At 41.5% G+C, this 16,654-nt stretch overlaps 2 protein-coding genes across 2 annotated transcripts in view; one reads left to right on the plus strand and one right to left on the minus strand.

The window, feature by feature from the left end:
• Positions 1-16,654, plus strand: part of LOC149309467 (histone-lysine N-methyltransferase EZH2) — a 204,488-nt gene that overhangs the window by 132,778 nt on the left and 55,056 nt on the right. The gene's annotated exons all lie outside the window — the stretch shown is intronic.
• LOC149309468 (cullin-1) overlaps positions 1-16,654 on the minus strand; it is a 77,910-nt gene that overhangs the window by 3,358 nt on the left and 57,898 nt on the right. The window contains exons 14-20 of the mRNA XM_089532515.1: positions 14,814-14,931; positions 14,283-14,359; positions 8,661-8,792; positions 6,835-6,927; positions 6,081-6,128; positions 5,914-5,996; positions 3,320-3,425 (exon numbers count right to left, since the gene is read on the minus strand). Coding sequence (XP_089388641.1) covers positions 3,320-3,425; positions 5,914-5,996; positions 6,081-6,128; positions 6,835-6,927; positions 8,661-8,792; positions 14,283-14,359; positions 14,814-14,931 — 657 coding nt within the window. The remainder of the gene's footprint in view (positions 1-3,319; positions 3,426-5,913; positions 5,997-6,080; positions 6,129-6,834; positions 6,928-8,660; positions 8,793-14,282; positions 14,360-14,813; positions 14,932-16,654) is intronic.

A 16,654-nucleotide genomic window follows, 5' to 3' on the forward strand; every position in this document is an offset into this window, starting at 1 on the left:
GTTTTATATTCTGTCCAATGACTGGGAGAATAAAGTAGAAGGCTGGGGGGATATGATTGTGAACTCTGAGGAGGCTAGAGCTCACCCTAAGGGTGGGGTCTGGGTTTGGCTGAATTGCCATGGAATCAGTTGTAATAACATTTAGCTGCTAGTGTGATAGCAGGACCCCAGGCTCAGTCCCCCAGTGTGTCAAAGGGGCAGCAATCAGGAGGGGCCCCAACCAGGCAAATACTTTAGAGAGATCTTCCTTAGGAACTAAGGCAGTCAGCATCCTCAGGACCATGTATAAATCCCAAAAGAGAAATGGGCAAGGCAATCAACACGTCACCTGAGGAGTCTCTGACGAGGGAGATGGGATGCTATTCCATCCTGACCTCTTGCCTGTGTCACAACAGTGAGGTTAAAAGTGTAGTTTGTTTATGGCTGTGGTGGCCTTAGGCCTCCGCCCATGTCTTTCTGGAAGAATTTCAATAAGGAGAAGACCGAGGGTTTCAGGGAGTCACCTCATATGAGATGATTTTTTTAAAAAGATCTTCAATGGTGATTACAGATCCACTGAGTGTCCAGATAAGGGAAGTATTTTTCTCCTTTCTTGAGTCCCCCTGATCATTAGACTTTAAACAAATCTGTATTGTTAAAGCCCTATTGTGCAGACTCCAAGCTTATGGACTAACCGTAATAAAATGAACACCAGAAAAGTTAATCAGTATCTCTTGTAAATCTGAGCCCCCAGACCTGTTGCTGTGGGGGTACTCACCTCCTTTATTTGCCCTATCAAGGGAGGCTACCTGGGCAGCAGCTTCTTCCAGGCAGTGAGGAACCTGCTCTTAAGTTAGCAGTGACTGAAGACCATTGCTAATCATGGGTAGATAGCTGCATATGGCCTGTAGTGTAGCCCTGATATTCACAGGGCATTTTGTTTTATTTATGTTTGAAACAGCCCCAACTTCAAGCAGGGGTTCAGAAGCTTAGCCCTTTCAATTTCAAGCAGGCTTTATAGTAACCTGGCTGCATTATAGAAGCTGGCTTGTTCCTCAACTCCCTTCCCACTTGCAAAGGTAGCTGGGAAGGACAGAGGGGGCTGCTATGGGACATGGCTCCTCATTTAACTGATATATGTCTGGATCCTAAGACAGGATCAACTCTGATGGAGAGGAGAGGCCAAGGACCCCAACTGCTCTCCTCAAGAGCTCCACAGTTTGGGGCAGCCTAACACAATTGGGGATGTAGGAAACTCTCTCCCCATCCTTCCCACAAGTGTCCACCCCCCCCTTTTTTTTTTTGAGGAGGGAATGCAGGATTTGTATCCATGTGCTCTCTCAGAAAATCACAGAGTTGGAAGATACCTCAAGGGCCATCCAGTCCAACCCCATTCTGCCATGCAGGAACTCTCAATCAAAGCATATCTAACAGATGGCCCTCCAGCCTCTGTTTAGAAGTGGGTGGCAGAGGCCATGCTCCCTCTGGTGAGGACATGAAGCCATTTTTGCTTTTTGTGGGATGCTCTGTGGCAGCCAAAAAAGACCATTTTAGTGTTGGAAGCTTAAGCCCCTGCTGGGCCCTGTATAGCTTCTTTTAAAGCCATGCAGCCAAGATGTCCACTGTGTATGCCAGAGGAGAAGTCATCTTCCTCTTTTCACACCATCTCATTATAAGAATCAAAAGGGAATGTGCAGGAGCCCTAGCAACACTACCATATGTTTCTCAGGCTGCAATAGGATCTCCCAAAACTGTTGGGGTCCTGGGTGCCACTGGGGACAGAGATGGGAAGGAAGGGGAGACCAAGAGCTTATCCCCCCATCTGCCCTCCTGGCAGAGTCCCAAACCTTATGCTAGGCATAGTTTTTTTTTATTATTATTATTTATTTATATACCGCTATTCCAAAGATCATAGCGGTGAACAGCAAGTAAGCTAATTAGCAAGTAAGCTAATTTGCCCCCAACAATCTAGGTACTCATTTTAGCGACCTTGGAAGGATGCAAGCCTGAGTCAAGCTTGGGCCCTTTTGCTGGTCTTGAACTCGCAACCTTGTGGTTTTGAGTGAATGGCTGCAGTACAGGCATTTAACCACTGCGCCACCAGGGCTCCATAGTGGCTGCAGTGGCCATGGCAGAGGCCTCCTGGCAATGCCTGCCCTGAGCGAGGGCATTAGATCTAGCAAAGGTTCCTTGGAGGCTAGAGAGAAAGGGCCCCTGGTACTCACCGCTTCTCCTGTGTCTTCTGGCTGGCTTGTCTCTCTGACCTTGGCCCTGCTTCAGGCTGGGCAGAGGTGCTGCAGAGAAACTCTTTGCCATGGCTTTTGGCTGGCCTGTCCTCTGAACCCCGGCCCTAAACGGGCTGGGCAGAGATGCTGAGAAGGGAAGTTTCCATAACTTCTGGCCAGTTTCCTCACTGATCCCTGGCCCTAAACAGGCTGGGCAAAGGTGATGTGGAGAAACAGAGACATGGAGGGGACACCCCTCACCATCTGTTCCCATGGCTCCCATGTGCTGCAAAGCTGTTTGCAGAAATCTCCTGTGCTCCCATGAAAGGAGGGCAGCTTTGGAGGAGAAAGAGAGTCATAGGCAAAGCCAAGACCTTTCTCCAATTCTGGGAGCCCTTGCCATATTAAGTCTTTCTTCATGCTTCCAAGGCAGCAAGAGAAACGAAAAGAAGGACTGGAGTGGCTGTAGCGAAGAAATTGCTGAGCAACAGTAAACATCCTACTGAAGTGACAGGCAGGACAAGACTGGCCTTCTAGGGTTAGCTCCACCAACATGGGGTCACCAGAAGGTCTCTCTCTTTACTTCCTGCCTATTGGAGTGAGTGGGCGGAGCATAACCCAAACTACAGGTCTTATCTACTTGGAAAATCAATGGCAGAAGACATACTTTGCACACAGGATCCATGTTCAAGTCCTGGCACATTTAGGACATTTCCAGCTCTCAGGACTTCACAATTGGCTACATAATAATGGTTCAACTAGCATTTTCATTCTTAAGTCTATGTCAACAGCCATTCCATTTTTAACATCAACCCATCTACCATTACAATGCTATGTATACAGCAGCTTAAATTGTTGATAATCCTCTGCTATTAAGAGTTGCCTGTCACATCAACAGTGAGGGCAAGGAATTTTATGGAATTTCAAGTCATAAAATTCCTTGCCACCTCCCTAATATCCACAACAAGAAGTCTGCTAATCAGTAATACACACTGCAGAGAAGTACCAAGATTCTCTATTAAAAGCAAAATTTTTACTGAATTCTGCCAGCCACACGGAAACAATAATAAGACCTTCAGCTCACGGACTGAGTTTCTATCACCTACTACAGTTACCTGGATCAGTAGTTTCCTGTCTTCCTCTATATTTTTGTGTGTAGTTTCCTGTTCCTGTTTCTGCTCAGTTTTCATTGGCACATTTATGTTCACTCGCAGTTTTTTGCTGTGAAGAAGTGAGGCAAATAATCAATTTTACTCTAAGGGGTAGGGAACTGAAGTGTGGCTGGGGTTGCATTCAGGCATCTGGAACTACTCAAGGGACCACACTATATTTTAAAAACACATTTTTAAATTTATTTAAAAAAATTAATCCAGTCATTTTTAGAGTGATTAATTTTAAAGCAGGACAGGAGTGAGGGGGAAAGGAGAGAATGGGAGTGTTTGCAACCAAGGGATGAGATTTTAAACTGGACTAGAGTGGGTGAGAGTTAGAAAAAGGAGGTGGCAATGTTTGCAAGGGACAAGATTTTAAGGTAAAGCTAGTGTGAGTAAGGGGATGGAGGCAGGAGGTAGCAGCATTTGCAAGTGAAGAATGAGGTTTTAAGCAGGGATTGGAGGGAGTGAGGGAATGGAAGGAAGGACAAGGAGCATTTGCTAGCAGGGAACCAAATTTTAAACTTGGATAGGAGGAGGTGGAAGTGTTTGCAAGGAATGGACAAGATTTTAAGCTGGGACTGGAATGAGTGGGGAGATGGAAAGGAGCAGTTGAGAGATTTTAAATCAGGACTGAAGGGAAGTGAATGAAGGTGCCTATTAGTTTTTGCAAGGGATGAGATTTTAAGGTGAGACTGGAATGGGTGAAGGGCATGGATGAGGGGGAGTGGGCAGTTGCATAGCATTTCATCGCCACAGCAAGAGAAGGCTTGTCTACACAAAGGCACAACAAGCATTTTTAGTTGTTTAAAGTATTGAAGTTTCTCCACTTTGCAAAGGGGGCTCCAGAGGGGTGTGTGTGCGTGTGTGGACTTTTGGTCTGCTGGCCCTGGACCACATCTTGCACATCTCTGCTCTAAAGGCATAAATAAAAGCTATAGAAATTCTTAAAAAGTTTTATATTGACAATAAATATTTCGGTAACTAGTGCTAGGTTTCATACTACTAACTACAAAAAGGTCATTTACAACCATAATAGTCACCTACTAACCTACAAAATTTGACTGAAAATAGAGACAACTAATACTTTGAAGGCTTATGGTTGTCAAAATTAACAATTACAAGTGATATTAATCCACCTGAAATTACCATTTATAAGAATTTAAATACATTTTTAATGCTTTATAGTCTTGTAGCCAGCTCCCATTCTGCTTACTGAGTTTTTTTTTCTTTCCATTCAGCCTAGAAAGACTACACTTTTAAACCTATCTTTTATGTCTTGGAGATAAGATATTGCATGATTATAAAATAGACCCTAAAACATGTGTCCTTTTTCCTTTCGCAGTACAATGTTAGTAAGGAAGACATGTTAAAATGTGCTTGTTGTGTTCTTTCTTGCAAAGAATGCTAAGAAAACAGATTTAAAATATGCTTTTTAAAAAGTTTGTTTTTAGAACAAAACTATTCAGTATTTTGTACACCATCATAATCTTTCATAAACCTTAAATTCTGAAACTACACAATTTACCTGAACCCACATCAAAGCAGGTCCAGCATGGCTTTGCAAATGCATGTTTCTAGCATACAGTTGGTATGGTATATTTGTGCATACAGTAAATCTGATGTACTGTATATACTCATGCATACATCTAGAAATTTTAGTCAAAAATTGACTCCAAAAACCTGGGTTGACTTATCTATGGACCAATGTAAGTACTGCACTTTAACTCTTATTTTTTTTAAAAAAGACCCACCTCATGGTGAAAAGCAGGACCATAATCTGCCCTGGAAGCACTGAGCACAAACAATTATACCTGCTGGAATTTTTAGAAGTTCTTTGACATTGTTTTCCTTAGCTTCATCCTTTAGATCCTTTGCTACATGCTCCTAAGTTTTACCCTCAACTTATCCTCGAGTTATATCAAAACCCATAATTTTGGCCCCCAAACTTGCTTTCGACTTATACATGAGGTTGATTTATAGTCGAATATATATGTTACATACTGACCTCTATACAATCTGGAGCTTTTCTATTTCTTTTCTGGAACTACTGATAATTCAGAAACCACTGGAAGAAATGGGAAGATCAGGGAGATCCTGCAGACCTCAAGCTTTCCTTCCTTTCCTCTTACAAAACTATGACATAATACTTCACATTCTAAAAATACTGCAACAAGATGTTTGTGCACAATTTATAACTTATTCACAAAATGTAACTGGCCTGCTGCAGAAACATGACTTAAGTACCAGCCCTTACTATGGTCAAAAAAGCAATTTGTGATTGCAGCTAGTGTTTGCCAAATAAATATATCTGATCTAGGTTTACTTCCAGTGAAGCGTTTATTTACTTGCAGTGGTAATAATACTGGAAAAGAACTGAGCATGCTAAACTAAACATAGATATTCTGAATGGATATTCCATGAGCAAGCTCATAATGTGAACTTGGAATTTCATCCATTAAACTGTCAATATGTCTACCCCATAATCTCAAGACTAGGAGCTCCGGAAACTAGTCATGGTTCTGAAAGTTGGTTTATAACTACTTTATTTTCCTTACTTTTTGTAACCAAGAAACAGTTTTATTAAGGTGTCTGGCTTCAACTCCACCTCATCAACATTTGCATTTTCATCCTCTAAAACCTAGGAACAAAAAAGATATCCAATGTAAGAAAAGGTTAACAAATCTTTTCTTAAGCCTGATTTGCAAATAAAGAGAGCACTTACCAGCAACTTTGACTTTAGCAAGATCTGCAGAACTTGTGCCAAAATATCCTAAAATTGGACGGCAAAAAGATAATTAATTCTTTGTGCTTTTTATAATAAGTAGTTTACATACTATGGCCTGAATTTTACTGATAGTCCAAATCAGAACAGACTCATTAAATCACTTGCTAAATAGTGAACCAAGCCTATGTAAATCCCACTGATTCAAAGGGGCTACTCTAGTTGAGACTAATAATAACATTCAGTCCTATATGCTTTGTAGCTGATGGGAAAGAAAGGAGAAATTTCATTGCACTTAGTTTAATGACTCTGGAAATGTATACAGCTATAGATACACTACACATAAGAAAAGCAAAAATTCTAAATCAAACTCAGTTTCAAGAAAAATGATGTTATACAGTATGTAATATTTTACTTTACTACTGGATAGATACCAAAAAAGTCAAAAGAGCTGACATTAAAGGCACTCGTGCACCAGCCTGAAAATCAGAGCCCTTTAATTTTGGAGATTTCATTGCATTAATAATGTCTTTCAATTGTCTATCTGGTTATAAAGGCTACAAAAATACCCTGTTTTAAAAATTAAAGCCAAGATTTTCAGAGATGCTATATTTTGCCCTCCACACAACACTATACAGGAAAAAAGACTCCAGGAGGGTAAGAGAAGCAAGACTACCTGAATTTTCTTATGGCCTATAGCAAAAAATAACACTCCTGTCTAACCAAAGCTACAGCTAACACAACAAAAGCTTACCATCTTTATCTGAGTGCTATCTGTCAGCTGCTGAACAGTGTAGGCATCTTCTGTGTTATATTGCAATAGGATTGCCATTTGAAATGTAGATGCCTTAAAAGAAAAGGGGGGACAATGATTATAGTTTAATGAAAATGTAAAGAAAAGCAAGACTTTAAAGCAATTTATCCACGTTCTACACATCCAACGCAAATAAAAGCAGAACAAAGCCTGTAAGTCTGGATGAAGACATTTTTGTTTTCTGTGTGTGTTGAAAAAAAGTCTCCTTCCTCAGAAATATCTGGGTTATGAGTCAAAGTAAAATGGTGCAACTTGCCAAACCCCAGTAGAGTGCTTTAAGGCCCCTAGGGCACACAACCAATAACTCTTCATATGAGTATCTTTTATGAAGAAGGCCAATTCTCAAATGCTTTTAACAAAAACTGATTTTCTGGATACAAGAAGACCTCCTGCAATCATGCATGTTTTTTAATGTGTATGCTCAAGGAATCCCATACACACACACAACTTGATAAACCAGGTCCAAGCAAGAACATGAAAGAAGAGCAAACAATAGATAGGGAGGGAAGAGGAAGTGGAAACTTAAACATTGTATGTACAGAATACTAGATACGATAGGCTATATTTCAGAGGAAGTAGCTGGCAAAAACCACCTCTGAACAATACACATGCAAATCACTCCTGCATTTACAGTATACAGTGGAACCTCGCCATACGCGGCCTTGAGCATACGCGCTTAAGCCGTGGCGCGTGCACGGGGCGGAGCGTCCTATTCAACTGAATGGGCGTGCGCGCCCGTTGCGCCCCCCACGCGCCACACACGAGCCCCATTGTTTACAATGGGGCTCGAGCATAGGCGGAAATCGCCATACGCGGCGGGAGCTGGAACGGATCCCCTGCGTATGGCGAGGTTCCACTGTATATACAACCAACGTTTTCCAGGCAAAGCATTCTCTGAAGATGCCAGCCACAGATGCTGGCGAAACATCAGAAAGAAACTCTGCTAGAACATGGCCACATAGCCCGAAAAACCCACAAAAAAACCACCTCTGAGTATTCCTCACCTAAGAAAACCCTATAGAATTCATGGGGTTGCTTTAAGTTGACAGGTGGCTTGAAGACACACATACACATAAACCTAAAGTGGACAAGATCTCCAGCCCTTTCAGTGATGCTTACTGGTCTTTATTCACATGCTTCCCCAATATTTCTTCAATTGTTCTGTGAGGGACAGAAACTTAAAAAGCATGAACCTGTTATGTGGAAAATATGCAGTGGGTCCTTGTTACCCGCTGGGGTTTGGTTCCAGGGCCCCCAGTGGATAACAAAATCCGTGGATGTTCAAGTCCCATTAAATACAATAGCACAGTAAAATGGTGTCCCTTATATGAAGTGGCAAAATACAAATTTGCTATTTGGAATTTATACTTTTTTAGATATTTTCAAGCCGTGGATGCTTGAATCTGTGGATAAAAAATCCGTGGATAAGGAGGGCTGACCAGAGAATAGCAATAGATGCAAGCTCCAGGAAAAGAGATTCCACCTCAACATTAGGAGGAACTTCCTGACAGTAAGGGCTGTTCGACAGTGGAACAAACTCCCTCGGAGTGTAATGGAGTCTCCTTCCTTAGAGGTCTTTAAACAGAGGCTAGATGGCCATCTGTTGGGGATGCTTTGATTTAGATTTCCTGCATGGCAGAATGGGGTTGGACTGGATGGCCCTTGCGGTCTCTTCCAACTCTATGATTCTATGAATTCCACAGACAGGACAGGTACCTTAACATTATATCTGTAAAATCTTTCTGCTGACACTAGGTGCACCTTACCTGTAACGTATATCTGTTTTTGAAGCAATTGGTTACCAGTTCTCCTTTGGATAGCTGATACAGCCAGGTCAATTTTCTTCCACTATGGCGACTAGCATAGAAAGCAGTAAATCTCTGGTAGCTGCGTTCCAGCTAAGAAATTCAGGCAGAGAAAAAAATACCATCACACATGTTAGAAATCTCACATTTGAAATCTACCAATCTGGTTGTAAAATTAATTAAAGTAAGTGCTTCCATAGGAAAAACCTATACCACCCCAACAGAAAGGATCTTCTTTGGTTTGTACGGATGAAAGAAGATGAAAAACAACTTTATCCCTGGTTATTTAGAAGGAATTCCTATTTTGTATATTCAGTAATTAATCCTATTGCGTGAAATACTTTAAGACCACTGTTGATCCTAATAGCAATTTAAAAAAAAGTATTCTATATAATAAAAACTAAAGTATTCTATAGAAACTAAATTTTCTATACAATAAAATCATAAAATAATAATGAATATAAAAATCAATTATAATTCAAGGGCACAGAAACAGCAAATACCATATACTGTATACTCAAATACTATATATACTAGACCATAAGTCTACCAGTTCCTGCTGCAGACAGGAGGAGGAGAGAGGTAGCTGAGCAGACATTTTGAGTGGTGACTGTTTAAAATTTTTTAAAACTCTAGGGAGAGTGTGCTTTTTGCAGAGGGGGTGGAGCTTCAGTGAGTCACATCTGTGACTCACTAGAGGGCGGAGCTAGCAGACTAGCTCTATATCACTCCTCCCAGAGCCAATTCTTTTTCATCCAAGGCGATCTACTGCAGAGACGGAGTTGATTGAGCTCACTGCCAGAAATTGGCGAAACATCAGGGGCTTTTATGTTGGTGTTTTCTGGAGGATCTTTTTTTTAGGAGGAAGCCCACAGTCCTGTTCCAGTAATTTCCTAAGACTTTTCAGTATGGACACTGACGGAACCATGGCAGTCACCTGCAACACTTGTGGGATGTTTGTCTTCTTGCCTACAGAAGTGGAGAACTTCACATGCCCCAAGTGCAAGTTGGTAGCACTCTTGGAGGAGAAAGTACAGCAGTTGGAGTCCAGAGTAGCTACACTTCAGCATATTAGGGAGCAGGAGGATTTCCTGGACACAACAGAACTAACAATCCTGGACGAGTACCACGCAGAGGAAGTTGCTGGAGCGGAGGAAATCACTTCACATACACAAGAGGCAGACAGCTGGAGGAATGTCACACAGAGAAGTAGGCCAAGAAGGGATTGTTCTGGGAGCTTGCAGCTAGAGAATCGATTCGAAGCTCTTTCCCTTATCAAGGAGGATGAAGAAGAGCAGCATGGACAGACTTCAGGGACAGAGCAGGGGATCCTGAGAGTCTCACCCGAGGGAAAAGTCACTGCTAAGTCTCGGAGGAGGCATGTGGTCGTAGTGGCCACAGCCTTCAGAACATCAGAAGGGATTACAAGGTGCTTAGTAGGAAGCTGAAAGGAATGGATGCACAGGTTGTCATCTCGTCTCTTCTGCCAGTTGAAGGGCACAGTCCAGGAATGGAGAGGAAAATAGCGGATGTGAACAACTGGCTCTGCAGTTGGTGTCACAGATAACCATTTGGATTCTTTGATCATGGGCTGCAGTTCCATGAGGAGGGACTTCTTGCAACGGATGGGTTGCATCTCACGCCAGTTGGAAGAAATATTTTTGCCAACAGTCTCAAGAACTTGATCAGGAGGGGTTTAAACTGAGTTTCGTGGGGGAGGGAGACAATATTATGGAAGGCGAAAGGGCTGGAGAAAATTGTCAAACTGACACAGAGGAAACCAGAAAAAAAGTGCAAGGACCCAACAGTGGGAGGCAAAAAAACTTGCACAGGCAGCAAGTAAAGGGGACCCATGGTCTTCGATGTCTCTACACTAATGCACAGAGCAAGATGAACTTGAACTCCTATTACAACAAAGCAAATATGATATAATAGGCATCACTGAAACCTGGTGGGATGAGTCTCATAACTGGAATGTGGAAATAGAGGGGTATAACTTTTTTAAGAGAAATAGGCCAAACAGGAAAGGAGGAGGAATAGCACTATATGTCAGAGATATTTTTTGGATATGTCCGCAGCAAAAGGAAGAAGAAGGAAATGGTAGGGCCACTGCGTCGAAAAGATGGCAAAATGCTAACAGGGGACAGAGAAAAGGCAGAATTACTCAACACCGTCTTTGCCTCAGTCTTCTCAGAAAAGGAAAAGGGTGCTCAACCTGAGGATAATGGAGCAGAGGACAGATTAGGGGAATTTCAGTACAGAATAAGTAAAGCGATAGTAGAGGAATACCTTGTTAATCTAAATGAATTTAAGTCTCCAGGACCAGATGAACTACATTCAAGGGTATTAAAAGAACTGTCAAATGTAATATCAGAGCCATTGGCAATAATCTTTGAAAACTCCTGGAGAACAGGAGAAATCCCAGCAGACCGGAGGAGGGCAAACGTCCCTGTCTTCAAACAGGGGGAAAAAGAGGATCCCAACAATTCTCATCCAGTTAGTCTGACATCAATACCAGGAAAGATTCTAGAGTAGATCATTAAAGAGAGATTCTGTGAACATTTAGAAGGCAATTCCATAATCACAAAAAGTCAACATGGGTTTCTGTGAGATCCAGCAACTTCCACCAGAAATCCACAACAACAACTTGCTCAAAAGAAGTGAACTTTATTGGAAGTACAGGCAGATGTGACCAGACAAACGTTTAAGCAGAATCTAACCAGGAAAATCCCAAGCACCTAATTTAAAACGCACATATCCCCCCCCCACCTTTTTTCCTGTGGGCACTACACCCCCTCTAAGCATGAGAAACAAGCTGTCTGGCCTTGAAGGCCTCTGCAGATGTCTCCTCCTTATCACAGCATTCCATTCCCAAGCAGCTAACTACCTACAAACGATCCCAACCCCCTCCCAGACTCTAAACCCAGGCAGAACTAAACCTAAGGCAATTAACAAGGAAATTGATCAGTGATTATAGAACTGTGAATATTGATTGGAAATTGGCTTTGGAGTTCTGACAGTTTCAGAGAAACAAGTTATGCCAGACAAATCTAATCTCTTTCTTTGATAAAATTACTAGCTTGGTAGATGAAGGGAATGCTGTGGATATAGTATATCTTGATTCAAGTAAGGCCTTTGACAAGGTTTCCCATGACATTCTTGCAAACAAGCTTGTAAAATGTGGACTAGACAAAGTAACTGTTACGTGGATTTGTAACTGGTTGACCGGCCGTACCCAAAGGTTGCTCAACAATGGGTCCTTTTCATCCTGGAGAGAAGTGACCAGTGGGGTCCCACAGGGCTCTGTCCTGGGGCCAGTGTTATTCAACATCTTTATCAATGACCTGAATGACAGAGTTGGGAGCATACGTATCAAATTTGCAGATGACACCAAATTAGGAGGAATAGCTAATACTCCAGAGGACAGGATTAAAATTCAAAAAGACCTGAATAGACTTGAAAGCTGGGCCAAAGCTAACAAAATGAAATTCAACACAGAGAAATGTACAGTACTGCACTTAGGGCAGAAAAATGAAATGCACAGAAATAGGATGGGGGACACCTGGCTGAATGAGACTACATGTGAAAAAGATCTGGGAGTCCAAGTAGACCACAAGTTGAACATGAGTGAACAGTGCGATGCGGCACCTAAAAAGGCCAATGCAATTTTAGGTTGCATCAATAAAAGTATAGTGTCTAGGTCAAGAGAAGTAATAGTGCCACTCTATTCTGCTTTGGTCAGGCCCCACCTGGAATATTGTGTCCAGTTCTGGGCACCACAATTCAAAAAGGACATTGAGAAATTGGAGCATGTCCAAAGGAGGGCGACTAAAACTGTGAAGGGTCTGGAAACTATGCCCTATGAGGAACGACTTAGGGAGCTGGGGATGTTTAGCCTGGAGAAAAGAAGATTAAGAGGTGATATGATAGCCCTGTTTAAATATTTGAAGGGGTGTCACATTGAGGAGGGAACAAGCTTGTTTTCTGCTGCTCCAGAGAACAGGACCCGGAACAATGGATCCAAGCTTCAGGAAAAGAATTTCCACCTCAACATTAGGAGGAACCTCCTGACAGTAAGGGCTGTTTGACAGTGGAACAAACTCCCTCAGAGTGTAGTAGAGTCTCCTTCTTTGGAGGTCTTTAAGCAGAGGCTGGATGGCCATCTGTCGGGGATGCTTTGATTTGGATTTCCTGCATGGCAGGGGGTTGGACTGGATGGCCCTTGCGGTCTCTTCCAACTCTATGATTCTATGATTCTAGGATCCCTGAAGGCACCTTTTGTTTATAATTTTCAGGGCATTATTTGGGTTATTGTTTAATTTCTGTTCTTTCGGGGGGAAAACCACATTTGAGGATTTTATTGTTTCTGACATTTTCATTCACTGCTGTTTTCAAGTACCATTTGTTGTCATGTTTTGTTTAGAATGTATTCTTAAATTCATAAATTAAAAAAAATGAATAAAATAAGATACCCAAAGTGGCTTCACAGGGTTGCTATCCTCAGTTCTTCTCCCACTTGACTTAACAACCACGCCTATCAAAGTTTTTTTCAATGCCAAAGCCAGCTGTTCAGATAATTAGCTTCATCCAAAACCACCAGGGGTTGAACTGCCATCAACACCTCAACAACCTCGCCCCACAAAGGGCTATTCATAATGGAGCAATAGTTATTACAATTTTCCTGCTCTACAGAGCACTTAAAGACACACCCTTCAAGGAAGCTTGCACACTGCACTCTTACAAAGAAGCACTGGCCATCTACTAGGGCCTACTAGATGGCTATGTGACTGTTTAATGTACTACGAGTACTTCACTGGGATTGAAGAAGCACAAAGATGTGTTTTCCATTTTGTTTTGTCAGAGTGGCAACATTACTTGCTCTAGCACAGCCTTGCCCTTTCACAGCTTGCAGCTCAACAGTAAAATAAGGATCTAACAGACCCTCTATTGTAGCAATCACAAACAAAATGACTAAATCCACTTGTTCAAGCATTTAAAGAGCAAAGCAGAGACTAAATGCTAAATCTGACAAGACTGCACTCTTTAAAGTTCAAAATGTAAATTTAAAATATAAAGTTTAAAATATAAAGGGCTGTCATAGAGAAGAAAGTGCAGATTTGTTCTCTGTTGCCTTGGAGGGGAGGGCCAGGTCAAATGGCTTTAAGTTACAGGACAGATTTTGATTGAACATTAGGAGGAGCAGTTCAGCAATGGAACTAATTACCAACAGAATTTGTGAGGTCTCTTTCTCTGGGCATCTCCAAAAAGAGGCTGGTTAGTTACCTACTAGGGATGCTTAGCTGCAGTTCTTGCATTGAGCAGGAAAGGGTTGGACTTGATGATGGTATTAATATGGTATGATACAACTCAGTGAAATACAAGTAACCAGACAACTGTACAATATTCTAATAATTGGGAAGGGGAATAGGAATATACTACAGAAACCAAATACATCTCTGCTTTTTAAAATACTTTGTCAGTAATACCTTGCCTTAACGAGACTTCACTTTTGCCACAGCCTTCCACAATGTTACAGCATCACTATAAACTGAAACATAAGTTTAAAGATTAAAGTAGCCTCACCTCTGAGGGGAGAGCAAATGCACAAGACATTTGGAAGGGCCAGGATCCAGAACTCAGAACCTGTATGCTAAAGTCCACTGGAAACAAAACAAAACAAAACAACAACAAAAGAATTATTTAGCTACATATAAGCTACAGCATAAACATGCCTGGAAAAGTTATTTTAAAAACAAAACTGCTTCTGTGCTTTGATCGAAGAAAAAAAAATCTTGGAAAAGATCAAGTAAGTATGTGTTTTGAACTCAGCACATAACAGATTGTTTTTGGAATCACAGTTGTTCTTCAATGAAACCAACTAATAATAAATGATCCAAGTGCACCATTAGTGTGTCTAATATGTATTTAGAAAGTGTGGCACCTTCCTTCACACAGCTCTCCACCTGCTAACCAAAAACACAAACTCTTGTATAATACAAAAAGCAAGCCATTCATTTCCCCCTATCAACTGTTCCACTTGTTATACAGTGTTATGTTATCTCACCTATTCAACAATTCAAGTTTGAAATAAATAGTTATATGTAGTTTACTTACAATCTAATGGCTCTGAATTGGACAAGTGCTTTTTGAACTGCTCATTCAGGTCTTTGCTTACGCCAATATCTTGAAACATTCTCTGAAGCTTTGAGGTGTATTCAAAGCCACAAGCTTGCTGTAATCAATCACAGAACATTATTGTAAGGTTGTACATTTTTCTACTGCAGGATCTAGTTTCCAAATTCTCCAACAACAGACTTGTGGTGTTACCAAAATGCTAAAACAAGCCCAACCAACTCATTACCTATGAGGTCAGTGGAACAAAAAAGCCTATTTAAAAAATACCTAAGACCAGGAGTCTTCTAGTTACTACTGTTAGTCAGAATACAGTCCAGTAAGATGTACTCATCGTTCCCTTGTGGTTTTAAAAAAATTATTACTGATATTTAATTTTTCATAGTCTGCTGCAAGTTTTTAATGAAGCATTTTTGGTTGTAATGTTTTGTATTACTCTGTGTATGAAATGAACTGAGTATTGTCTTTCAAACTAAAAAAGTAGGGCAAAATATTTTGAAATAAACAATACATTTAAATAAAATCCTGGAACAGATCTGAAATCAATTCACTGCTTGTCAAATAAATTTGATCACATTTTTGAATTAAAAACAAAAATCAGATTACACTTGCAGTCATAATGCTTAACAGCATTTTTGTTAGACTAAAAGGGATTTGTGCTTAACAGAATTGTTCCAGTAGAAGCACTGTGAAGTTAATTTTTGAACAGGAACTACCGTATATAGTCGTGTATAAGTCAACGCCATGTGTAAGTCAAGGGCAGGTTTTGGGGCCAAAATCAGAGATTTTGATATGACCCCGATACGTTGAGGGTATAATTTGGATCTCAGTACCCTTCCTTCCCCTCCGCAGCCTGGTTCTCCCTTTGGGAGAAAGCCAAGCTAGGGAGGAAACTACAGAGCTTAGTGGTCGCTCTTCCTCCTCCTCTGCAACTCAGTTGTCCCTTCGGAGAACACGGGGACTGGGGAAAAGCAGGGAGCAAGCGTTTGTTCCCAGAATTCCCCCCGATCCCAATGTCCTCCAGCTTTTGCAAGACACTGGGACCGGGGAACAGCAGGCAGCAAGCGTTTGCTCCCAGGATTCCCCCCGATCCCAGTGTCCTCCATCCTCTGCAGGACACAGGGACTGAGGAAAAGCAGGGAGCAAGCATTTGCTCCCAGGATTCCCCCCGATCCCAGTGTCCTCCAACCTCTGCAGGACACAGGGACTGAGGAAAAGCAGGGAGCAAGCGTTTGCACACTGGACTTTCCCCAGCCCAGCTGTCCCTTCGGGAAGAAGCTTGCTGGGCAATTCTATTACCATATTGCCCCATATATAAGTCAACCGGGGGGGGGGTTGGGTCACTTTCTGGGCAAATATTTCTCGACTTATAGTCGAGTATTTACGTTATATGTTTAACCTTCAGGAACTCCAAGTCATTTTCTAGAAGGAAAGCAACTGACACACTGAAAGGTTAGGATGGATGTCTCCGAAGTGACGGATCTTCTTTTAATACATAAGAAAGCCACTGAACAAAATTTTTAGGTTTTAGCTTTGTAAGTTTATCAGAGAGAATATTAGTTCAGAGGGTATACACTTTTTATGCAGGTGGGTTCCAGGTTCATTACTTGTCAGATCCAATTAAAATATATAAAGTGGCAAAGATTTCTTCTTGGTATTTGGAAAATATCAGTAAGAGTTGACATCCTGAGCTACTCAAGTCAGTCCACATAGAGCCATCTCATAGCTACAAGGCTAGAACTATGCAAGGCTAGAACTATGCTATCTCGGGCACCATTGCAACACTTTAAAGAAGTGCAAAAAAAAAAAAAATCATTTCCTTG

This window comes from Sceloporus occidentalis, unplaced genomic scaffold (genome assembly GCF_023333645.1).
Source record: "Sceloporus occidentalis isolate IW3139 unplaced genomic scaffold, rSceOcc1.0.p SCAF_7, whole genome shotgun sequence".
Taxonomy (NCBI): Eukaryota; Metazoa; Chordata; class Lepidosauria; order Squamata; family Phrynosomatidae; genus Sceloporus; species Sceloporus occidentalis.